Source organism: Spermophilus citellus (genome assembly GCF_964194105.1).
Source record: "Spermophilus citellus genome assembly, chromosome: 4".
Lineage (NCBI taxonomy): Eukaryota > Metazoa > Chordata > Mammalia > Rodentia > Sciuridae > Spermophilus > Spermophilus citellus.
The window spans coordinates 227,197,128-227,222,804 of NC_138185.1; the positions used below are offsets into that span (position 1 = coordinate 227,197,128).

The 25,677-nt window shown below is 52.1% G+C and overlaps 1 protein-coding gene across 8 annotated transcripts in view; it reads left to right on the top strand.

Moving 5' to 3' along the window:
- Nucleotides 1-1,841: 1,841 nt before the first annotated feature.
- PACS2 (phosphofurin acidic cluster sorting protein 2) overlaps nucleotides 1,842-25,677 on the top strand; it is a 69,868-nt gene continuing 46,032 nt past the window's right edge. For 2 of the 8 annotated variants that reach the window (XM_081288926.1, XM_081288930.1), the window contains exon 1: nucleotides 1,844-2,043. In XM_081288926.1, coding sequence (XP_081145052.1) covers nucleotides 1,925-2,043 — 119 coding nt within the window. In that variant the 5' untranslated portion in view covers nucleotides 1,844-1,924. Of the gene's footprint in view, nucleotides 2,044-25,677 lie in introns of all 8 variants that reach the window. The other 6 variants (XM_081288927.1, XM_081288925.1, XM_081288928.1 and 3 more) reach the window with 4 other exon arrangements.

Here is a 25,677-nt window from a genome sequence, read left to right on the forward strand (position 1 = left end):
AACCTGGGCAACCTAGCAAGGCCCTGCCTCAAAAATTAAAAAACAAAAAAGTTTAAACACAGGCTGGGCTGTCACTCAGGGTCAGAGCACTGGTAGTCAGACTGTCTCTGCCCTGAGAAGAATTTAAACTTTTCCACCATAGCAATCACCGAGCCAGGCAAGCCCTGCCTCCTTCTGTGGCAGTTGCAGAACCTCAAGTGCCTCAGTTTCCTCCTCTGTAAGGTGGGGATGGGCACTGAGGACTCCAACAGTGCCTGGCACAGGGGAGGGGCACGGCTCAACTGTGGCTGTTGGTGGCAAGCCCCAATGTGCACCACTAATCACCCCATATTTCCTCCCTGGATCCTGGCTGTACTGCCTGCCTGGCGCACACAGACACGATGCGTCAGGCGGCCCATTCATCTGTTTGCAACTGCACCCCCGTCCTGTCCCCACACTGCATGCCAAGTGCTGAAGTCAGTGGATGCCTGTCCTCTGCCCTCACATCAAAGGCAGCCTGTCCTCACCAGGGCTGCTGTGCCTCTCTGAACACAGCCCCCATCTCTTAGGTACTAGTCCCACAGGCACTCTGCTGGCCCCAGCAGGGCCACAGTGTAAGACAATACCCCAGTCAGCTGGCCACAGTCAGACAGACTCTCATGGCTTTCAGCTGTACCACCCTGAAGGAGCGGGGACCATGTGGGAAACACAGGTCCCTTGTTTTCTCCAAAGTGGGACCCTGGCTTTAAGCGCTCGCAGCTGTTTGCAGCTCAGATCCTGGAGTTGCAGAGGGAGCCAGCAGCACCAGCTTTTGCTGGAGAAAATGCGAACAGTGGACTGCTGTGGTAAACCCCAAGGACAGGGAAAGACAGCTGGTTCAAAGCTGATTGGCTTGGGCTGGAATTGTTTCAATAAAACTGCACGTAGACAGCAACACAGGGACAGGAGTAGGAGAAGCTGTGGATACAAAGAAACAAGACATGACAGAAAAGCTTTTCCTAAGTCTGTTGATTTTGACCATAGACAGCACCAAAAGGACGCCAAAAGGATGGGAAGGGATGACCCTGAACCTGGATGTCCTGTCCACAGGCCTTGACCAAGGTCCCAGCCCACTCGGTTCCCCGGGCCGCTCTGGAGGTTGCCTCCTATTGGCACTGCGATCCCCAGCCAGGAGGGACTCTGCCCTTTACGTACAGACTTGTTCTCAGGGTCTCAAGAAAAACTTAGAAAAGCACTGCTGAATGCCGAGGAGGACAGTCCCGGGCTAAGCCACCCAGGTGTCCAGCTGGCAGGAACCGCAACAGTCACGCCTGGGCCCTGCCACAGCCCTGCGACCACAGCGCAGGGCGCGGGGCACAGAGGACATGGGCGGGTGGGTGGCGTCTTCAGGGCGTGAGGGGGACCCCGCGCTCTAGGGGGCTATGCGGGGACACGCGGGGCGGCAGGGCTCAGGAGGTGCGGGGGGGGGGATGCGCTGGGACCCCGATGCTGGGACACGGGGCCAGCCGGGGGACAATGAGCGTCCTCGGGGGCGCCACGGTGCGGCAAGCAGGCAGAATACCGCTCGGACCCCGCGGGGCCCTCCGCCCGGGTCCCTCGCGGCCCTCGAGGCCGTCCCGGGGGGCGGGGCGGGCGCGCGCCGGGCGGGGCCTGTGCGCAGACGCGCGCTCCCGAGGCTGGCGGCGGGCGCGCGCGGCACCTCACTTCCGGCGGGCAGCGATTGGGCGCGGGGCGCGAGCCCGGCCGGCCCGGCCAATCGTCGGCGGCGCGCGGCGGGGCGGGCGCGGCCGCAGTCTGGACGCCGCCCGCGGGCCTGCCGCTGCCCGCCGGCCCCGCCGGCAGCCATGTGACCGCGCCGCCGCCCTCCGCGCGCCCGGCCCGCCCGCTGCCGCGCGCCCGCGGCCGGCGCAGCCCCAGGCCGCCGAGGGACGGCGGGGCCGGCGCCATGGCCGAGCGGGGCCGCCTCGGCCTCCCCGGCGCGCCCGGCGCGCTCAACACGCCGGTGCCCATGAACCTGTTCGCCACCTGGGAGGTGGACGGCTCCAGCCCCAGCTGCGTGCCCAGGTACGCCGCCCGCGCGCGCCGCGCTTTGTCCGCGCGCACCTGCCCGCGCCGGGGCCTGCAGCCCGGCTGGGACCCCGCGCCCCTGAGCGGGCGCCCCCGGGTTGCGGGGCCACTGCCCTCGAGGCGCTGCGCGGCCCGCTGGCCCTGCGGCTCGCCTGGCTCGAGCCCAGCCTGCTGCGCCGTGACACCTGCCTCCTGGTGCGGGACGCGGAGTGGACTTGGGGTGCGAGCCCTCCCCTCCGGGCTCCACAGATTTCCCGTCGCGTCCGGAGGCACAGTCAAACCTCAGCGGCCTGGGAGTGTTCGTTGGGCGCAGTGTCCCGAGGACGCGCAAACTTGGGATCACGACGTAACCCCTGTGCTGAGGGTTTCCAGCTTCGCCGTCTGTCCGGCTTGTCCCTCGGGGCGGGGCGGGCGGTCCGTCCTCTCCTTACCTGTGTGGCCATGTGCCTGGTCTTGCAGAGACTTCTGAATCAATACTGCTCTTTGCCTCGAGCTGTTAATTTTGCAAAAGGCTCCCTGCCCTTCTTCACTCGGTAGGCGACCGCCCACTCGGCCTGTGGTAAGGACTGGACAAGGTTTACCCAGGGGCCAGCGCTGGGAGCAGCCACACTCTACGTGGACTGCAGCGCCGCTGCCCCCACATCTTCCGCACAGCTTGAAACTTTTGTGACTTCTGCTTGGTTTGCGCAGGAGCTCCCAGGCTGAGGGGTCACAGAGCTCTCCTACAAGGCAGTCTCCAGGCGAGGGGGCAGCAGGTGGGGTGAGGCTTCTCCCTAGGGAGAGGTGAGGGCGAGTGGACCTCCCAGTGGGCATCTCAAGAGTGCTATCCGCCCGAGATGTGGCCAGTGTGCCATCGAGGAGACCCCAGGAGTGAATAGAGGGCTTGCTTCTGTGGAGCTGTGTTCGCCTGCAGGTGAGCTTCAGATGGGCCTGCTGCACTCTGCTTTGGCTCCTTCAACAGTTTTTTTCTGAGCATGGTGTTGAGGATACAGAGGATGAGGTTTGCCCTCTTGGGGTTAGGACCCCAGGGCTTTGGTGCCTTATGGAAAGGAAAGGCAGGTGCTCAGCAGGACTCCTGCACCTGGTGAGGCTCCTGGAGGACTTGGTGTCCCTGGGGGACCTGAAGAACAGCATTTGCCTCAAAACCAAAATCAGCAGTGACTCCCAGGCCTGCCTTGCCCCAGCATCGGACTCCTCACCAGGGGCCGTGCTGACCTTCTCATTCCCTCACTCTCTCTAACTGCCTCACTGCCATCAACCCCAGCCCTTGGACCTCCATTGCTGGCTGCTGGCTCTCCCTGAGCCTCTCCCCTCCCTGCCGACCTCCCCTATTGCATCTCTAGCAGGGCATGCTTTTGTTGTGCCTCCCCAGCAGCCTCCTGGGCTCCCCAAACGAGGGGCAAAGTGTACATGCAGGAGTGTATTATGCATTTTGTTGTACTGGGGACTGAACCCAGGCCTTGCACAATCCAGGCAAGTATTCTACCACTGAGCTACACCCCCAGCTCCTGCTTGCCTATTAAAAAAAAAAAAAATTATAGTTGTGGATGGACAGGATGCCTTTATTTATTTAGTTTTTTATGTAGTGCTAAGGATCGAACCCAGTGCCTCACACATGCTAGGCAAGTGCTCTGCCATTGAGCTACAGCCTCAGCCCCTGCTTGCCTATTTTTTGAGCCATGATCTTGCTGTGTTGCCCAGGCTGGTCTTGAATTCCTGAGCTCAAGCCATCCTCCTGCCTCAGCCTCCTGAGTAGCTGGGACTACAGGTGCATGCCACCATGCCTGCCTAGTATTGAAGTTTTTAACCTCAGGCAGAGGGGAGTGTGAGGGGGAAGGAGGGGCCAGGTGTTTTATCAGCTCCACTGTGGAGCTTGGCTCTGTTCGTCAGAGGTCTAGAAGCTGCTATTGAGAGGGGAAGCTGTGGAGGCAAGGCAGGAGAGGCTGATTAGGATAGGTAGCAGGGCAGCTCTAGGTGCTGGGCTGGCTCTGCAGTGTGCAGGTGGGGGGACTGGGTGGGCAGAGCAGATGGTGCACACTCCTCAGATGCAATGGCAACTTTACTTGTCCTCTGTCCAGTGGGTTCTGCTGGCACCCCTGCGCACTTGTGCTTGGATGACCTGGGGGTTAGTACTGCTCATCTGAGCACTTTATGCTGGTGGATCCTTGCCCTGTGTCTTTCCCACTTCTGGTTCTGGCCCAGTCTTCAGCTCTCTGAGCTGTACCTGTGCTGGTGGTTGTGGATGTGTTAGTTGCTGCATAGTATTCCCCAGAAGCACCCCTGGTTTCTTCTTCCCTCCCTTTACCTTTGGCTGCTTTCCAGTTTGGGGCTGTGGCTGTAGATGTTCTTGAGCCTGTCTCCTGTGTGAGTCTCTTCCTGTGGACCTGCCTCGAGTGTGGATCAGAGGTGTGGGCATGTGCCTGCTGAGCAGTCCTGCCAGAGGCTTTCCAGAGCTGTGTCCACTCTGGTCCCACCAGTGGGCAGGACCCCTGTGGCTCTACGTTCTTGCCAACACACATTTGACTTTTATTCTGTTTATTTATTTATTTATTTGCAGTACTGGGGATTGAACCCCGGGTGCTTTACCACTGAATATCCCAGTTCTTTTTATTTTTTACAAGTTGCTGAGGCTGGCCCCAAATTTGCCATTCTCCCGAGTCACTGGGATCATTGTCATACACTGCTGTGCCCAGCATGTCTGATTTTTTAATTTTTGAAAATGTGGTGGGTGTGAAATGGTATTGTGATTTTTTTTTTTTATTCTTTCCTTTTTTTTTTTTGGTTCTTGGGATTGAACTCAGGGACTCTAGCACTGAGCTACATCCCAGCCCTTTTTATTTTTATTTGAGTCAGGGTCTTGCTAAGTTCCTCAGGGTGGCCTTGAGCTTGTGATCCTCCTACCTTAGCCTTCCATGTTGCTGGGATTACAGGTGTGTGCCATGGTGCCAGGCACCATGATTTTAACTTTAATATTATTCTTTGATTATGAATCTAGGCCATTTTGTTTCTTTGTCAGTGGAAATCCTGTTCGTTTCTCTGCTGTTTTCATTTCTCTTTTTTCCTACTTGGTCCTCAGCAGTTTCTACAGGAAACGGAGCTCCTTTTCCAGCCGCCAGTGTGGAAGTGCTCATCCAGTTTCAGGGTCTTTCTGCCCTGGATGTGCCTTTGGGGCTGGCCTGGGGTTTGTCATCCTGTGTTGGTTTTCTAGAGGAAGCAGGAGAGTTTTTGTCCCCTGGGATCTTTGTGCCAGGGCCCTGGGGCCATGACAGCCCACAGAGGAGGAAGGGTCCAATGTCCTGGTGTTTGTCCAGTGACTGCTGGCTGAGAGCATCTCCAGCTGTATCCCTTCTCTGTGGCTGTGCTGTGGCACATGGGTGGGGGGCACCTGCCTCCCAGAGTGTCCCTGCCCCTGCTGGGATGCCCAGAGTGCCCCTGAGACCCTGTGCCGTACAGCCTGTACCCACCTGCCCTCCACAGAGCCTTAGCCATCGTGGGCCTTTGCACTTCCTACTGGATCTCCTTTCATGTTGAGGTTCACTGATTAATCTTTAAATGTTGTGTGCTCACAAAATGCACCTTCCTTGGCATGCGTCTTGGCATCTGCAGACCCTGCCTGCTTCTTGGCTTGTGGAGTGAAGGTGTTGCAGATGCATTCAAGCGCCAGGAGCTGGGTCCTCCGCATGCACTGAGTAGTGATAGGTGTGTGCTTGTGGGAGGCACCGAGAACCCTCAGGGGCCTGTGCCTCCCACTCTCCACCCATGAGCAGCGCCAGCTGTCCAGAAGGCCACATGGGTGGGATCAAGATGCAGGCTGATGCAGCATGGGCCCCGGTTCCTCTCCCTGTGCCACAGTGTTCTCTTGTGAAGAGTGACGCCCCTGGTCTGGCTGCACCTGTTGGTGGGCCTGGGGCTCTTTCCAGTTGGGCTGGTACTGTTGGAAGCGTTTGTGCTGTTGCTGTATGGGGCTTTTTATGGACGGCTGTTACTTCTCCTTGGTAACAGCTGGCCACAGGGGTGGGTGTGACTGACCCTAAGAAAGCCCCAGTTTCCGAGATAGGAACCATCTCTCATCCTGCCAGCAGTCCGGGCTGTGCGTTCCCATTTTAGTGGTTCTGTGGCTGTGACATGCTTCTCAGTGGGCTGCCTTGTGTTGAGCACTGCTTCACGGCTGTGGGCCCTTCCTTTTTGTGAGGTGTGAGAAGCTTGTCTCTGCCTGGCCATTGTGGGTCTCGTGGTATCCGATGCATGGACTACGTGTGCTCTACCCTGGCTACAATTTGCCTCTCCTCTCTTTGTGGTGGGTTTTGTCTAGAGCAGCGTCTTGCTGGGCTGCCCAGGCTGGTGTTGGTCTGGGCTCCAGGAGCCTCCTGCCTCAGCCTCCTTGCCATGCCCAGCACATGGCCTTTGTGGATGAGCAAGTTCTGGTGCAGTCCAGTGTTGCAGTTAGTGGTCTTTGTGTCCTGAGTAAGCAATCTCAAGGTCATGAAGATGCTTTTCTGTTTCTTCTGGAAGCTTTTTATGGCTTTTGCTCTGTGTTTGGGTGTGTTACTCATCTTGGCCTCAGGGGACTGTGACTGGAGGCAGGGTTTCAAGTGCCCGAGTGACTTGCAGTCACTGAATTGCACACGCCCTGGTGTGCTCTGTGGTGGGAGTCCCTGATCCCAGAGCAGGTGGAAGGAGTGGCACTGCTTGTCCTGAGGGTTCCGTCCTCAGTGCTTGTCCTGAGAGCAGTGTAGAACCTGCTCTCAGGCGTGCAGATCTTGGGTTGGACCTACTCCTGCAGGCTGGCACTTGGTATTACAGTGAAAGTAAGCTTTTCATCACTTGCTGCTGGAGTGAAAAGATCAGCTGATTGATTGATTGACTTTGCAGTCTTGGGGACTTGGGCATGCTAGGCAAGTGCTTCACTACTGAGCCACATCCCCAGCCCCAGCTCATGTGGGCTGCCAGCATTTAGAACTTTTTTTGTTTCTTTGAGCCGGGTTCTGCCTGTGGCTGGCCTTCAGTTGATTTTCTTTTCTTTTTCTTGGTGTTTGTGTTTGTACTGCTAACTTCATCCTGCAGATAGCAACTGAGGCTTAGGATGAGTGACTTACCCCAAGCCACAATAGGTAAGGAACACAAGCCATGAATGGCACTGAACTCCCAGGTCTCAGCAGCTTAGCTGAAGGTGCTCATTACTCACTCCCATCAAGTTCAGTCTGTTTTGGGTTGGTGGTCAGCTCTCCTCAGGAGGGAGGGAAGGACCTCAGCCTCCTTCCCTCTGTGGCTCTGCTCCCCTGAGCCCTCTACATGGAGGAGCAAGTTCGGCCGTTAGGGCCAGGAGTGGGCAGGGAAGCAGCAAGGTGCTCGTCTCTACCCACGTTCTGTGGGTCAGGTCCTGCCAGGCATAGACTATTCGCTGGGTGGGCACCGGGTGAGGCAGGCTGGCCGTGTGCCCTGGACTTCAGGTGATCTGACTGTTTTAACCCCGTGCCTTCCCTATACACGATCTGCTTTTTCTACATGTGTCTTGTCTTTTGCAGATGGGGAATTGGCTGTGAGTCTCCCGCCCTCTGACCCCTCTCTCCTCACTGCCCTGGCTGTCGCTGCTCTGCTGGTGGCCTTGGCTTCTTTTGTTCTACCTCAAGTAGAGTTGACATGCTGTTCTGTCCAGTCGCAGCCTTCCTGTCTGGCCTGGCAGACTGTGGTGTCCACTATCTCCAACTGTGAGCTGTGGACCTGGGCCTTCTGCTGCATCAGGCACCGCTGGTGTTTAGCTGGGGTCGTCTGCTCAGGAATGTCTGGAGAATCCACCTATGAAATATCCCGATCCTGGACTTTCTTTGTGGAAAGTTTAACTACGTGTTTAATGGCTATAGAATGCCTTTTCCCCTAGTTTTGGATTATAGTCTTCTGATAATTTGTTCAATTTGTCCAGATTTTCAGGGTTACTGGCATAATGTTGTTTATGTATTCTTGTCCCCTGGTGTCTGCTGGTCTGTAGTGCAGTCTCCGTGAACTTGGTTACGATGGTTATTCACGCATGTGGACCTCTACTCCTGATCTGTCTGACCAAGGCTCTACCAATTTGGGCGTGTGTGTGTGTGTGTGTGTGTGTGTGTGTGTGTGTGTAGGGGGTACTGGGATTAAAGCAGGGCCTTGCACATGGCAGGTGAGCACTTTACTGCTGAGGTATACCCCTCAACCCTTTTTATTTTATTTTGAAACAGGGTCTCTCAAGGCAGGCCTCAAACTTGCCATCTTCCTGCCTCAGTCACTAGGATCATAGTCACATACCATAGTGCCTTGTGGGCCCATCAGTTTTTGAAAATAAATATTAGTTCTCTGTTGTCTTCCATTTGATTTGTTTGGGTTTATTTTGCTTTGTTGTTTCTAATGCTGTCTTTCTTCTCTTTGGTCTTGGGGATTGGACCAGGCCACGAGCTTATTGGGCATGTACTCGGTCACCACCTGGCCCCCAACCCCTCATTTCCTAAGATAAATAACATACTAATTATTTTTCCTCTTTTTTTCCTTCCACATAAGCATTTATAGCTACACGTGCTCTCACAATTAATGGCTTAGCTGCATGTGGTGGCGCACACCTGTAATCCCAGCAGCTTGGGAGGCTAAGGCAGGAGGATTGTGAGTTCAAAACCAGCCTCAGCAATGGCGAGGTGCTAAGCAAAATACAAAATAGGGCTGGGGATGAGGCTCAGTGATCGTGTGCCCCTGAGTTCAGTTTCTGATATCCTCTCCGCCGAAAAAAGTTCATGGTTTAGTTGTACTTTACAACCTTTTTAGGAAATATCATTCAGGTTATAAGATTTAAAAATTTTCTTTATTTCTTCTTCAACTTAATGGAGTATTTCACTTTCCTAATATCTAAACATATGTGTTTTTTAGTTGCTTTTCCAATTCTTTTCTTTTTCCCATTATTAATTTCTAATTCAGTTATGTTGTAGTCAGAGAAGAGGGTCAGCATGAAAGCAGGTCTCTGCCTGGTGGCTCAGGATGTCAGTTTTTGTGTATATTCTGTTTTTACCTGAGAGCAGTGTGTGTTTGGTGTTGCTGGTGCAGTGATGGCTGTGTGTCCTTTAGGTCAAGCTTGCTTTACTGTGTCCTGCACGTCTGTTCCTATCTCAGAAGCAGGAAGGTTCTGCTTCTCTCTGTACACTTTGAGGCTGTCATTAGGCACACATGTGTGTAGGGTTTTAATACCTCCCAGGTGTTTGGAGCTCTTCATGTGGCCTCTGGGTCTTATACTGCTTTTAGACGTAACGTGACTCTGATGAGGAGGTGAACTTTCTTTTGGATAGTAATATTTGCCTGGTACATTTTTTACCTTTTTTCTTTGAACTCTTCCTGTATAGCCTTACGGTTAGCAGTGCATGTGGTCATGCAGGATGGATCTACATTCCATTCTCATCCTGATCTGACCATCCTTGACCTATTGATTGATTGATTGATTGATTAATTGGGTCAGGGGACTAAACCCAGGGATGCTGTACCACTGAGCCACACCTCTAGTCCTTTTTATTTTTTGAGATAGGAGATAGGATTTCACTATGTTGCCCAGGATGGCCTCAATTTTGTAATTCTCCTGCCTCAGCCTTCTGAGTAGCTGGGATTATAGACTTGCAGCACCATACCTGGCTTTGTCTTTAATTTTTTTTTTTTTTTTTTTTTTTTTTTGGTACTAGGGATTGAACCCATGGGCTCCTAGCCATTGAGTCACATCTCCAGCCCTTTTGATTTTTTATTTTGAGACAGAGTTTCACTAAATTCTTGCTAAGTTGAGACTGCCCTTGAACTTGGAATCCTCCTGCCTGTTTCCTGAGCCACTGGTATTATAGGTGTGTGCCATTGTACCCTAGTTTATCAGTTTTTTTTTCTTCAGAGACTTAGAGAGACTGGAACTTGTGATCCTCCTGGTTTCGCCTCCCTGCCAGCATTTCCCCTGCCCGCGCTGACTTGGTGACTGCTCAGCCTCCAACCTCTGCAGGGCCCTGAGGATGAGGAGCAGCAGAGGAAAGAGCTCCCAGCCCCCAGCACGTCCTCCTGCAGCCTCCTTCCTGGTCCTCTGCCCTGGAGGAGCTGCCCCGCCTCCTTTCCCCTGGCTGCTGTCGGGCAGGAGGAGCCCAGTTCCCTGCTTCTGTGCCCGCCCCCCAGTGCCTCGCTCCACAGGGGCTCTGGGCTTGGCCAGGTGACTGGTTTAGGTCACTGTTTTGGCCATCAATTTACTAGCAAGTGCCACCGTGCCACTGGTTTTTTTTTTTTTGTACTGGGAATTGAACCCAGGAATGAGCTACCACTGAGCTACACCCCAGGCCGCTTTATTTTATTTTGAGATAAGGGCCTTGCTAAGTGGCTAAGGCTGGCCTTGAACTTGTGATCCTCCTGCAACAGCCTCCCAAGTAGTGGGATTACAAGCGTGGCCACTGTGCCCAGCCTGTCCTTGTTTTGACTGACCTGCGGTTCCATTCTCGTCCTGCTCCCCCCTGCTAATACATGTCCCGGTTTAGTTTGGGGCTTTTTCAACCTGCCCGCGTTTCCTGCTCTCCCTCGCTCTCAGCCTACGCTCTGTTGACTCTCTCTGTGTTTTCCCCACGATCCTGGTGGAGGTCATCCCTGCCCCTCCCCTTGGGGACTGACCTCGGGGCACACATGTGAGAGCTGGCTGTGTCTACCTCCCCTGAGAGCAGAGCCACAGAGTGCAGTCCAGCCCTCCTATCCCCTGCATCTGCTTCAGGTCTGGCTCTTGCCCCTCCTAGCAGCACTTGCCTGACTTGAAGCCCTTCTCACCTCACCTCCTCTGTTTCCCCCTTTGTCTGGAGATGCATCCCAGGCCCCACCCCCACCCCCAACTGCAGACCTGGAGCTGCATTTCTGCTTGTCCAAGCTGTCTGTTTGCCTTGTCACCGCAGGTGTGCTGGCTCTGCGCTGGCTCCACAGCGTCTCCTGTGTAGCTATGGCAGCACCAGGCTCTGGCTTCCTGGCTTGCTGTGAGGGAGCCAGCTGCTGGCCAGCCAGGACTGCTGGAAAGAGGTCTGGCTTGGTGGCCCCTTCCCTGTGATGGCTGCCTGACCATGTGGCCAAGCATGGGCTTCTCCTGTGGTGCTCAGCAGGGGTCACGGCTTCTGCCTTGCGGGTTACAGGTTTCCCTGTTCCAGAGGTTCTCAGCCGCTTTCTCTAGGGCTGTGGCCTCTGCCCCAGTCTGGGTCACCTCTGGGATGCTTGTGGACATGTAAGCCCTTCCCCTGTGCTCTCTGTCCAGATGAGGAGGGTGGCATGGCACTGCAGGAGCAGCCCGTTGTGCCCACGCGCTGACACTATTCTTTAGGACTCATCCATCCTTTCAAGGCGGCTATGGCTCCCATCGTGGGTGCTGTGTCAGTCTCTCTTGGTGCCATCCCCACCCCGGCCCAGGGTTGTCCTGAGTAGCTGCTTGGTGAGTGTCCCTGTAATTGAACAAGATGTCATGCTAAGGAATGTTAGCTTTGAGTCGTGGGAAGTCTCTGGGCCATGCTGAGGGTGTTCTGGGAGAGGGGTGTGCTGGTTGGGGGTAGTTCCACTGGGGTGGGGATGGGGGTTGTGTACATGGGGGTTGACAGAGGGGTCCCGCAGGGCTGTAGATGAACTCTGGGGGAAGAGTGAAACAATCTGAGGGGGGTGGGATGAGGAAGGAGATACTGAGGAGGCCAGCGTGGGCTGTGCATGGCCTGCAGACTTGGCATTTCCTGGGAACGCATCCCTGGCAGGCTGGTAGGGCCTGTTGCCTCCGGAGGCCCTGGGATTTAGAGGAGGGCTGCTCCATTGTTGGGAGTGACCAGGCTCCATCTTCTCTTCCCCTTCATGGCTCACAGGGCAGGACTCTGCTTTTAGGATACAGGTTTGGAAAGCTGCCTATGACTGATTCTCTGTCCTGGCCTTGGAGCATTGTGTGAGCACTCTAAGTGGGCAGTGGTCCTCCATGGACCCAGTGCAGTGAATGCCTTTGTTGTCCTGAGTATTTTGTGTAGAAGAACAGCCCACAGTCCCTAGGGAGGAAGCAATGCCCATCGTGCCCAGGGAGGAAGCAGTGCCCACAGTCCCTAGGGGGGAAGCAGTGGCCCAGGTGCCCAGGGAGGAAGCAGTGGCCAGGGTCCCTAGGGGGGAAGCAGTGCCCATAGTGCCCAGGGAAGAAGCAGTGGCCCAGGTGCCCAGGTAGGAAGCAGTGGCCCAGGTCCCTAGGGAGGAAGCAGTGGACCAGGTGCCCAGGGAGGAAGCAGTGGTCCAGGTCCCTAGGGAGGAAGCAGTGGCCCAGGTCCCTAGGGAGGAAGCAGTGGCCCAGGTCCCTAGGGAGGAAGCAGTGGCCCAGGTGCCCAGGGAGGAAGCAGTGGCCCAGGTTCCTAGGGAGGAAGCAGTGGCCCAGGTCCCTAGGGAGGAAGCAGTGGCCCATAGTGCCCAGGAGGAAGCAGTGGCCCAGGTCCCTAGGGAAGAAGCAGTGGCCCATACTGCCCAGGGAGGAAGCAGTGCCCACGGTCCCTAGGGAGGAAGCAGTGGTCCAGGTCCCTAGGGAGGAAGCAGTGGTCCAGGTCCCTAGGGAGGAAGCAGTGGTCCAGGTCCCTAGGGAGGAAGCAGTGGTCCAGGTCCCTAGGGATGAAGCAGTGGCCCAGGTGCCCAGGGAGGAAGCAGTGCCCACGGTCCCTAGGGGGGAAGCAGTGGCCCAGGTGCCCAGGGAGGAAGAAGTGCCTACGGTCCCTAGGGAGGAAGCAGTGGTCCAGGTGCCCAGGGAGGAAGAAGTGCCCACGGTCCCTAGGGAATAAGCAGTGGCCCAGGTGTCCATGGAGGAAGCAGTGCCCACGGTCCCTAGGGAGGAAGCAGTGGTCCAGGTGCCCAGGAAGGAAGCAGTGCCCAGGTCCCTAGGGATGAAGCAGTGGCCCAGGTGCCCAGGGAGGAAGCAGTGCCCACGGTCCCTAGGGATGAAGCAGTGGCCCAGGTGCCCAGGTAGGAAGCAGTGCCCACGGTTCCTAGGGAGGAAGCAGTGGCCCGTGCTGCCTAGGCAGGACACAGTGGAAGCATGTCCTTTATAACCAGTGGTGCTGTGGTGCCTGTAGGCAATCTGAAATCCCTGGAATCGGCCTTGTGTCTAGTCTTCTCTTTTGGCTCCTGAAAGAGGGGAGTTTCTAAGGGCAGGAGTTGGGTGTAGCAAGGCCGATGCAGAGAGCTGTTCTATAGTCATGTGTGACAGTTGGCATCTCCTTGGCTGTGTGGAGGTGGCAGGGCAACCTCAGTGGGTCTTGAGGGCCTTTTGGGAGCCCAGGAGACAGGCGCGCGGCGTGGCCAGAATTGCTGGTGGTTGAGGAGGGGTGCTCGGGTCCAGGCAGGAAGCGGATAGGTGTGGGGAGCGCCTGGGTTGCTCTTCTTCCAGGCTGTACTGGACCCTCTCGCTGAATACGCACAGAGCCTCTGGCTGCGGATCTCTCAGGTGCAAGTGTGTGAGCGTATGAGCAGCTGACTTACCAGCTACCATGGATAGCTCCACAGTGGCACTAACAGGTAGCCCTAAAATCATGTGTGAATGGATTTAGAAGCTGAGTTCTTTTTTTTTTAATATTTATTTTTTAGTTGGATATAGTACCTTTATTTTACTTATTTTTATTTTTATGTGATACTGAGGATTGAACCCAGGGCCTTGCACGTGCTAGGCGAGTGCTCTATCACTGAGCCTCAACCCCAGCCCTAGAAGCTGAGTTCTCCCCATGTTGGAGGTGGGTGGGAATGGTGTGTCGATGGGTTAGAGCCCTTTCCCCTTGGCTCTGGAGGTGGGTTGGAGCAGACACAGGTGCTTGTTCCCAAGTCAAGGCAGGCCTTGCATGGGGCCATAGCTGGTGAGTCCCTAGCAACAGCACTTGGTACTTTCTGCTGACGCTTGCAAAGACTCCAGCCTGTGTGGGGAGCTCTGCTCTCTATGCATGGGAGAGAGGAGCCTCTTGTGCAGGTGCCTGCCACACAGAGGCAACTGGCCCCATGAGACGTGGAAATGGTGGTGGAAGGTGCCAGAGAAGCAGGCACCTCTGCCTTCATGCTCTGACACTCAGGCCTGGGGCCCTTCACCCCACCCTAAGCCAGCCTTTCCTTAGGGTCCTGCAGCTGGGCTTGGGCATCCCTGCCTCCCAGCCACAGACCTGCATCCCTTCACCTGAGCCCAGCCTCAAGGGCATTGTCAGCAGGATGGGCTTCTGCCCAAAGGTCAGGCTTGCATTTGTTGGGTGTCCAGTGTGGAGACTGACAGGTCAGGACAGAGTGCGTGGATTGGACTGGTGGTACAGTGGTGGGCAGGTTTGGTCCCCACATAGACCTCTGCACCACCCCTCCACCTCCAACTTCCACCTCAGGCAGGTAGGATGGGCCTCACCATACAGGAGTCTGAGCTCAGACAGGTGCATGTGGAGTATGGACCCTGTGGTCAGACCCCTTGCTCAGCTCTGCCCTTCCCAGATCGTGCCTCGGTTCCACCTTTGCAGCCTGCATTCCCCACAGCTGCTCTAGCAGGCAGCTCTGCACATGTGGGTAGACTGGCTGCCGAGGTAAGCAGCACAGTGGCCATGATGTCCAGCTTCCCTTCATCTTTCACCAGGGCAGCATGTGTCGACCAGTGCTGTGTCCCCCTCCCCGCTCCCCTAGCTAGGCCAGGGCCACACCTGGGCAGGGTCAGACTTGGGGAAGCCCCTTTCACACACCCCTGGGCGGGACCAGGCCTAGAGATGCCCCTTTCACCAACGTGGTCCTCTGTCCAGGGAAAGGCAGAGATGCCGAGGGAGTGAGCCTGCCCGGCCTCTGCCGCCTGTGCACTGATGCAGACCTGTCCCTGTTCTGGCTCCTTCCTCCTGGCTGTTTACTCTGCAGCCCTTGGAGAGTGCCACGTGTGCTGACAGCTGGGACACCGCCAGAATCTTTGGTCTACTTTAAGCCATCTTTTTCAACCTGACCCCGCAGCTGTTCCTTGCAGGAGGCATCAGCAGTGTTTGGCTTCCCTCCAGTCACAGTGGTGGGATGGGCTTTGCAGCAGTTTGTGTCCCTGGCTAGGAGCTGCAGAGTGGGCTCTGTCACGCATCTTCAGACATCGGAGGTCAGGTGTTAGCATGTTGGCCTTCATCCTCAGTTCTGACACAGGTCGGGCTTGGCAGCCTCTCCCATGGGCTCATTCCTGTCAGCCTGAGAGTGGACCTAATGCCTCTTCCAGGTTGCCTCTGAAGCACCATTGGCACAGGTCTTGCAGGAGGCTGGCGACTTGCTATCAGCTCAGTGCCTTGTGGCCAGGCTCTCCCTCAAGTTTCTGCACTGGAGTGCTGAAAGAGGGCTGAGTGCTACTCTGGGGATGCTCTGTGCGGGGCCCCTGAGTGATGGGACAGGATAGCCCTTCCATGTTCTCAGTGCTCCTCTTGCAGGGGAGTTTTCTCTGTGAAGACCTGCCCTGGTCTAGGCTCTTGTGACCTGAGTGTCCAGATGACTGCCATGGCTCTGTGTTCACCTTGAGGCCAGGGTGCTAGTGCAGGGGCTGGGCAGATTCACAGGAGAGCTTGCCTCATCAGGGCAGAGCCAGCAACCAGGGCCAGGGAAGACTCAACGAGGGGTCAACAGTGACCTGAGGGCCATACTAGGTGCCACCAGCACTGGCAGTCCCTCAGAAGTGGGGTCCATGGCAGCCTAGGGAGCATGTGGGAGGTAGAGTGGCCTGGGCAGCCTCCATGCATCCCACAGCAGCTGGCCAGCTTGCAGATTCAGTGCTTCTTTAATTGGTGATTGAGGCCCCAAGAGCAGCAGCCAGCTCTCACTGTTCCAGGCCCCTGAGGTTGGCTGGAGCTCCCAGGGGTCTTACTCCATCAGCAGAGAACATTGCCTCCATGCAGCACTGCCTTCAGAAGGAGCAGACCCCTGTGGACTTCCTGCTCAAGGAAGGGGTGCCACTTGGTCTGCCCGTGGTGGGAGGTATGGAGAAGAGCCTCTTCCCATCACACATGGCTGTTACCGCAGCCACACTTCCTGAGGGATCCGAGAGGTGGCCTGTGGAGTCATCTCCACACCCGTTTTCACTTGCTTACCCGTTCCCTCCTGGGGAATTTGATCTCTTGAAAAGGGCATAATCATAATGGCCTTGTTCTATACCCACTGCCTCCCTGGTCCTTGCTGGGGCTCAGCAAGTCTCTTGGACATGTGACATTTCAGCCACTGGTGTCAGGAGCAGAGTGGCCTCAGCTGTGTTACCAGCCACCACTGCACAGAGGCCCAAGGCAGGGGACTGGAAGACCCGCCATGGGACGGCTGTCACTACCTACTGGGGATGTACAGCTTGGACACTGCTCAGGGACGTGGACGCTGTTCTGCTCTGGGTTTTCAAACCACAAATGGCCCGTGGCTGACTAGGAGCTGGGATTGCTTGCCAGAGTGTGGGTCCTGAGGGGCAGGCTCCCCACGCTTCCTCCCCAGCACGGTAGAGTGTTCGGAGCCTCTGTTGAAGGTGAGTCGCTCAGATCACATGGATGATGCAGCTGTATTGCCCAGTGAAGAATAAAAGGAAACACAGAGGCCACTTCTGCAGTCCCTGGGACTAGGAGGCTGAGGCAGGAGGATAGCGGGTTTAAGGGAAGCTTCAGCCACTTAGTGAGACCTGTCTCAAAATATAAAGGGCTGGGTATATGGCTTCATGATAGAGCACGCCTGGGTTCCAACCCCAGTACAGAAAACAGAAAGGAAGAAAGGAGGGACGGAAGGACTTGTTTGATTTGACTCACTTAAGAAAGATTTTCTAGTGAACTTCCTCTGTAGCATCTTCCAGTCCCTTTAGGAATAAATTACAGAGGCACCTCTTTTCTCACTGAGAAGAGTAGTTTGTCTTTGCACGTCATCGAGGTCACCGAGGAAGAGAAGGTGTCAGACCTTACTGGACTCAGGGTTGCAATCAGGCATTTGAGGTAGTGGGGACGTACGGTGCTGTGGAGTACCTGTACAGTGTCCCTCTTGAGGTGGACAGCATGTGAGACAGAAGATGGCCCTGGCCCATGGCGTGGCTGGGCATCTGGGTGCATCACAGGCCACCAAGGTGACACCACTGTGCTGCCTCTGGGAAGGGCGCTGCAGAGTGATGTGCTCCTAAGCCGCAAGCAGCAGAGCAAGGGGCTGAGCAGAGCCTTGCTGCAGTGAGCCTGTGGCTTCCAGGACCTTGGAGTGGCCGGCCATGCTGGCTGTAGGTGCTCCAAGTCCCCCCACTTGGCACTTTGATACTTGCTTCCTGCCGCTGGGGCCTTTCCCACCTGGTGAGAAGCTCGAAGACCCAGAGCTAGCCTGCTGTCATCTGCCTGCTGTCCCCAATTGGGAACCGGACTGGCTGGTGGTTGAGCTTGAATCTCCACTCATGGAGTAGGGGCTGGGGTCTTGGGCATCTCCAGGGATTGCAGGGGTGTTAGCCAAGTGGCGGGAGGCCTCCCCTTGGGGTGAAGCCTTAAGAGATCAGAACCATGCAAGGACATCTCACAGGGGTTCTTTTGTTCAGGGCAGTCCTAGGGACAGCTAGTATGTGCACCTGGGTGTTTTCCCCCAGACCTGCAGCCAACATGGCCCTGCAGGGCCGTGGTGCATCCCCTCACAGAAAAAAGCCTGTGGGTCACAGTAGGTTGTTGTCCCAAAGTACTCTCCTTCACAGAGCCAGCCAATCGTCTGTGTCTCACCAGGAGGAGGCTGCTGGGCCCAGCCAGCTGGTGACAGTCTCTATAGTGGAGGTCAGGGCTCCCTGGCAGCGCTAGCGTGGTGTTGCTGGTCCAAAGGAGCCGAGCACAGGAAGGGGTGAACCATACACCTGCCTATACAGGGAGGTGGGCAGTGGGCTCCTCCCTTCCCTGGGGACATTGAACAAACCTGAGGGCACAGTCATGCCTGCAGCATGACTCCTGCCGAGAATGGGGGTGGGTGGGGCTTGAGCCTACAGGAAGCCAGAGATCTCCTTGCCGGAGGAGCTGGGACAGGGTGCTATGAAGGGCAAATGGCACTTTCACAATGATGGAGCTGTCTTTTCCCAGCTGAGGCTACACAGGCAAAGGGTCTTCATGCTGCACTTGCTGTTCAGGGTCTACGTGGCACCAGGAGGCCCCAGAGTGGACCTTTGTGGACCTGAGTGCCAGAGGGGTGGCTGGTACATCCCAGGTCACACCTGTATGCCACTGCTCCTGCCTTGGGCTGCTGGCACTGAGCACACATGTCAGAGCTCCAGGCCCATGGGAGCCTCAGGCAGCTCCTGTCTTCTCCCAGGTGATTCTGGTTGTGAGAAACATGCTCACCTGTCCAAACCCGAAGATAGACTTGAGAGACAAAAGGTGCAGGGAAAGCAGAGCTTTGTGACCGTCTGCAAGACCAGGTGTCTGCACCCAGGCACCCAGAGTAGTTATACTCCGCATCTTCTCCCCTGATGCTCAGGGTCCCTCCCCAGTTCCTCATTGGCTAGTACTGTGGGGTGCAGAGTCTTCCTGAACAACGCCTAGCTTTTACCATCTCCTGTTGGGTTTTAAACTTCCTTAGTGGTAGAAAGGCCTTTCTGGAATTGAGTGCATTTTGGCATATACAAAATTTATCTTTGTTGGTCAGGCTGGATGCTCCCCCTCACCTCCTGTCTCTCAAGGGGCTATGAAACTGGCCTACTTGGGTGTTAACTGCTGGTAACCATTTGCTCTATTTATTCTTCGGCTGATTTTCTTAGATCTTTGGTAATTTTACATTTATAAAGCTAAATAACGTATTCTGAAAATGGACCACTGGACTTTCTATTTCTCACAAGTCTACCCCCCTTTTTTTATACCTTTGGGTTTCATTTTCATTTTTCTGTGCCCTTTGGTATTGCCCTCCATCCTAGACATATTAACTTTTTGGGATGGAAACTGCCCATGGAAACAAGTCCCATTTTATAGCAGTTGGGATAGCCTTCCCAGTGATGAGGAGCACTTCACGAGGTCCTTTCTGGCTCCATGGAAGCTTTTCTGCTTTCCAAATCTCCAGGCTGGAAGTGAAGAATTGCAGACTCCAGAGGAGGAGTCCGATGAGCAAGGAGTCTCTATAACCTGAAGGGTGATAAAGTGAAGGATATGGCTAGTATACTCTGGGAAATTGGCCTTTAGTTTCCATGGTAGGGGATTCTGTAGTTTTCCCACGTAAGGGAGCCCATATAGCTGCTCATAGTAAATATCAGGGCTAGATAATCATATCAGCAAAAACAAAAGAAAAGAAAAAACAAAGCAAAACAAAAAACCCTGAGAAACACAGATCAAGTCTGCCTATGCAGGAGGTTAGAAAGGTTTGTAGGTCTCAAATTGACTCAGGACAAACTTGTGACTCTTAACAGAGCTTTTGTGATATTTATCAGGCCTTCCTGTAGAAAACCCTTCCTTTATAATCTCCCAGTTTTACTTACTTTGGGAGGACTGGCACAAATGCACATCTCAACTGACATCAGAAGAACCATTGGCTGGGCAGTGCACACCTGTAATACCAGCAACTCAGGAGGCTGAAGCATGAGAACTGCAAGTTGGAGACCATCCTCAGCAACTTATCAAGGCCCTAAGCAACTTAGGACCCAGTTTCAATTTTTTTAAAAAATTAAGAGATCTGGGTATGTGACCCTGGTTCAATCCTCAGTAAAACAAACCAATAAAAAGCCCAAACCAAACAAAATCCCAAACCACCAACCAAACAAAAACCATTGCCCCCCACCTTTTTATTAAATGCCAAGGTATGGCTGTGCTTGGGTTATACTCTCCTGCCAGGTGTTCAAGACCAAGGTGGTCAAAATTGACCTTGTTCCTATCTACTCTTAGGGTCAGCGGAGATTCCTCAGAGTTCACTCTTGGAGACCTCTGAGAAGCCTCCTGGCTCCTTTAGTTTTCCTGTACCAGTCATGATATCTGCCAGGATGGGTCAGGGTCCTGCTGACCCATCAGGGACCTTTCCCTCTCCAATGACCTTCCTCTTGGCAGAATGTGCACTGGGCGGCTTCCTATTCTCTGGGGTCCTCATGATCCCCCTGATCAGAAGGTTGGATGACTCACCTGAGTTGCAGGATCCTTAGAAGGGGTCCCATCATTCCCTGGGTCCTTGCTGACCTTAGCAGGCAAGGGCCAAAATATTGGCTGCCTTTTCCTTAGCCCTTTTTCTTCCTTAACTTTGGTCTCCAAGTTTTGGGTTTAAACATCCAGCAGGTCAGTTTCACCAGTCTTGAAGCAGAAGTAACAAGTTATAACTTGAATATCTGTAATTTTGTAGTTACTCCTTTCATTTAACTGGGGTCAGTATTAGTGCCGGAAGTCACCCTTAATCCTGTCTTCTTGCCCACGTCCCACACGGGTGGTTGAGTTGGAGTTTCTCTGTGTGGAGTGAACTGGCTGCAAAATAATGCTAAGCAATAAGAAAGACCACACTACATGGAAGTAATTTTGAAAAGCGGGGGCAGGGCAGCTCTACGACTTTAGTGGTCCAGCTTCCACACTAGGAGGGGAGAGAGTGTGAGCCTGCATTTGGTTTATTTATACAGGGAACTTCAAAGATTTTCTGTAGAATGTTCTTCATCAAATAAAGCAGGAGGTGGGCTGTCCAAACCTAGTGGGTCACGCTCAACTCCGAAGTTACAAGAGCTGTCCCACTGGTAGAGCGAGGACAGAGATCTCACGCCTTTGGCAGTCTACACACGGGAATGTTGGGATCGTTCCCAAGGAGAGACCTAAGTCCCCATGGTTCATTACCGAGTAAAAGAGCACTCAAGTAGCTTCATGGGTGGTGCACCATACTGTCTTTCCTGTAGGTGATGGATTAGTATCTCAGTTAGCTCAGGTGGTTCTGTTAGAAGCAGCACTTTTGCAAAACTCTTAACAGGCAACAGTTATGTAATGAGTGTCCTCTTGGCAGAATGTGCACTGGGCGGCTTCCTATTCTCTGGGGTCCTCATGATCCCCCTGAACAGAAAGTTGGGTGACTCTGTAAGGAAAATCAAAATGAAATTAACAAGAGCAAAAACATATTCAGTTTGTATAATAGCTTTGAACCAAGAAACATCATTTCTATAATAATCCTAATAACTTTAGTATTTATTTGGCCTCCACAAAGACCCATAAATTTACTCAATCAGTAGGAGATCCTTTATAAATTTTACTTTCTTTTAAAAGTCTTTTATAATCTTTAAATATCATTTACAATTTATTCAATCCTTAAGTTTTTTATTATATCCCCCATATTTGAGATCACAATAATTTTTGCAACTAGAAATCTATCTTTTGAATATAACTTTAAATGTGCTTAATTCCAGTCTACTTTGGAGCCATCCCAACATGGAGTAGGTTTAGAGGCAAAGCTTTATCTGAGGTGAGGGGGGACTCTTGACAAATAACATAATATATCATTACATCTGAAACATGAATCAATCAAAAGCGAAGAGAGCTCCTTTCTTTCTTTTTATGGAAAAAGTGGCAGAATGTGCTGGGTGTGGTGGCGCACACCTATAACCCCAGTGCTTGGGAGGCTGAGGCAGGAGGACAGTGACAAGGCCAGCCTTAGCAACAGCAAGGTGCTAAGCAGCTCAGTGAGACCCTGACTCTAAATAAAATAAAAAAAGTGTTGGGGATGGGGCTCAGTGGTCAAGTGCCCCTGAGTTCAATTCCCGGAATAAAAAAAAAAAAAAAAAACAAAGTGGCGAAATGTTTCCATGTTCCACAAAATCTGGCTTTCCTTATAATCTTTTAAAAGTGCATTTAAATTTCCAGGGGCCTGGGCTGCAGCTCAGTGGTAGAGTGATTGCCTAGCATGCGGGAGGCACTGGGTTCGATCCCTGGCACTGCATAAAAATAAACAAATAAAATATTGTGTCCATCTACAACTAAAAAAGTATTTTAAAAAATTTCCATTCCAGGGACTGGGTTGTAGCTCAGTGGTAGAGCACTTGCCTCGCATGTGCGAGACCCTGGGTTCAATCCTCAGCACCACATAAAAATAAATAAGTGAAAAAAAGTTATTGTGTCCAACTACAACTAAAAAATAAACATTTAAAAAAACTTTCCATTCCAATTTAAAAAGTAACATAAAATTTATTGATAACACATTACCTTTATTCAGTTACAGAATATTCAATGGCATAAATCTGAAGGAGACTATTGCTACTGACAGTTTTAGTTTGGAGAACGTTAGCTTGGTAAAGTGCTCTTCTAAACTAGCATTAAATCTCTTATGCATTCAGGAAACAGTGTTAACGATCAGAAATACACTTAGTCAAAGCAAACAGATATAAGCCAAGTTTTTAAAATGGCAGTGGGGCCCTTTTATGTAGGATATGATATATAATAGAGTACTTATTGGTTACCTTGCCTATAAACCTACCTTAACTTCCTTTTTTTAAAAATATTTTTTTAGTTGTAGATGGATACAATATCTTTTTTAAAAATATTTATTTATTTTTTAGGTGTAGATGGACACAACACAATGCCTTTATTTTTTATGTGGTGCTGAGGATCGAATCCGGGTCCCGCCCATGCTAGGCCAGCGCTCTACCGCTGAGCCACAATCCCAGCACCTGAACACAATATCTTTATTTATTTTTAGGTAATACTGAGAATCAAACCCAGTGCCTCACGCATGCAAGGCAAGTGCTCTACTACTGAGCCACAACTCCAGCTCTATATTAACTTTCATTTGACAAATATTTACATTAACACTTAGGGCTTAGAGAAACATATTTAATTTTAGATGTATGTGTATCTCAAGTCACATATATTCAGGTTGTCAACTATTCTGTAATAACCTAACTACAAATCCTAATTCCTTTAAAACTTAGTTGCCCTAAGTAATAAAACCTAACAGAAATTATCTTGATAAGAACAGATCAATATTTTAGACTTTGTTCCATATGAGTACATTAAAATTTAACCTTAGGATATTCCTTAAATGATTTTGACTGGCTGTGCTGACTTTTCTTTTAGCCAACTTAATCACGTATACATACTTTTTGAGATTTACCTTCCACAAACGTTCTGCAACTTACTCAGACATTCTACAACTTGTTTACATCCTTAGTTCTGTCCTCTTTCATGTTGGACTTTGGCACCAAAATATTACTTTATCATACAAAATACTTTCTAATTCAGAAACATTTTTTTCTTCCAGTTTTCTGTACTAAAAAGTATTTTTATACCTATAACTTTCTTTTTTATAATTTTTTTAAAAGCGGTAGAGTGCTCGCCTAGCACGGGTGGGACCTGGGTTCGATCCTCAGCACCACATAAAAATAAAGGTGTTGTGTCCATCTACACCTAAAAAATAAATATTACAATTTTTTTTTTTTTAGTTGTCAGTGGATCTTTTATTTATTTATATGTGGTGCTGAGGATCAAACCCAAGGCTTTACACATGCCAGGCAAGCGCTGGACCACCAAGCCATGACTCCAGCCCCTATAACTTTCTTATCTCTTTTTTGTTTGTTTGTTTTAGACCCTTTCTTAAATTCAAATTTTGAAACAATCCTTATGAAATTTCTAAATTTAGACAAATTACTCCTTTTTAGTAAGATAAAATACTTTATGCTTTTTATAGTACTTTCATTAAAATACAGCTGAAACTTTTTGTATTCTTTACATATAGAATTATACCTGTTAGAATTTTAATTCTTAATAACCTTGCTTTTAGTTTAGTCCCAAAAGCAAAGCAAGCTTAAAACTGTTTTACCAACTTGTAAAAACACATTTAATAGATCCAAATATATGTTACCTTATGAATTTAAGAAGCCAGGCACACTTAAATTTAGCAGTTGATATTCTTTAGTATTTTAACTTTGCAGATTAATCAGTTGTCTCTTCTAGCACACATATTTATAAATGTCTATCTCATTTATGTTAAATCTAATAAACTCATTTTTAATTTAGGTTACCCATTGAAAACCAAGGTATTAGATAAGTCTAGTTTAAACATTTTAAATCACTTATTCCTGTCAAAGAAAAGTCCTTAAAAGCAATGAACATTGCACTTTAAACATTTTATAGGAACTAATTTTTTTTTGATTGGCTGGGCACCTAGAAAAATGTCTAGGTTATTAATTTCAAAGACATTTTCACTTTCACCAATGTATTTTGACCCTTTAGAAATTAAGCAGAGCCTGTCACAGATTTTACAGTATGACTCAGACATGAGGTGGGCCTGCACCTTGGGAATAGAGTCTGTCAGCCATGGGGGATGCTGAAATCAAAGGTTAAGGTGGGTTTCCCTTAGGACTCTCCAAAGGAGGAAGCCTCTCTCTCTTTTCAGTGCACTTGAGAGTTGACCCTTGAATAATTGGCCTCTGAATAAAGGCAGCATGAAAAAATTACAGAGGGCTTTAAACAATCTCCAGTTAGATAAAACACAGCTAATCAGTACAGAATGCATTGCTTTGGAGGGCGTAAATGACAGTCATGTAGGTCGGGTGCCTGGTGGCTGGGAGCTGAGAGACCAGTGTTTTGTCCCCTGGAGCGCGGTCCCTCCTTGGTTCCTCATTGGAGAGTACCTAGGGGTACACAGTCTTCCGGAACGTCACCTAGGTTTTACTGCCTCCTGCTGGGTTATTTGAAGAAAAGTACCTTTTGTTGTCCCCATCTCCCTGTGTTCTCTAGGCAGGAAAGTCCCCTTGGGTTAGCTGGCACGTGCACAGTTCCTCTCTGTTGCTTAGGTTCCTTCCTTCTCGGCTCCTGTGTGTCCCACTCAGGTGTCCCACAGCAGGTGATTACCTGCTGGTGACCACTTGTTTTATCTGCCCTCCAGGTGTGCATCCGTTCTTCCTCCCTCCTTCCCTCCTCCTCCCCCACACGTAATTTTGCATTTAAAGCTAAATCCTATATTTTGGAAATGGACCACAGGACTTTCTGTGGCTCGCACGGTGGCAGCCAGGGCTAGCCTTGGTCAGCTCACTGGAGGGCAGTTCATCGTCCTGCGGGCTGCACACTCCTTACTGTTGCCTGAGGCTCAGTCTCCGATCCTAAACCAGCTCAGCCCTGTGCACCTTCCCTCCTCTGGGCAGAGGGGATCCCAAAGCTTCTTGCATCCTCCACACCACGCCCCACGCTCTCAGGGAGGCCTGCAGCTGCCTGCTGGGCATGGAGGGTCTTCACCTCAGGCACATGTGCTGGCCTTGGGAGAGTGCTGACAACAGGCTCCACCTGCTCCCAGGCCTTACCCACGTGCTGCCCCTCTGCTCCCTGCCTCCTGGCCCTGGGGCCTGTTTACATGCCCATCATCTGACACCTGTGCCACTCCAGCTTGCCCTCATGCCAGGCCCCACACCCAGCAGGTACTAGGCCTGCCCTGGAAGGTACCTCATCAAGAGACTGTCCCACAGAGGTACTCCCTGGTGGCACTGCCTTGGTAGCACCACACAGTACAGGCTGCCTGCAGTCAGCTGGAGGGCACTGGTCAGGCCCTTGTAGAAACTTATGGACTGTTCTGCTCAGGCCAGGACACTGTCCCTCTTTCTGGCTGCTTATTGCTGTGCCCTAGTTAGTGCCACCAGCTGTGGAGGAGCCTGTGACACAAACCCTGGGAATGTACCTGGGACAAGCAAACTTAGGGACCACCCTTGTCCAGGCCCCCGCAGTGTGTTCACATTCCTGCCTACCC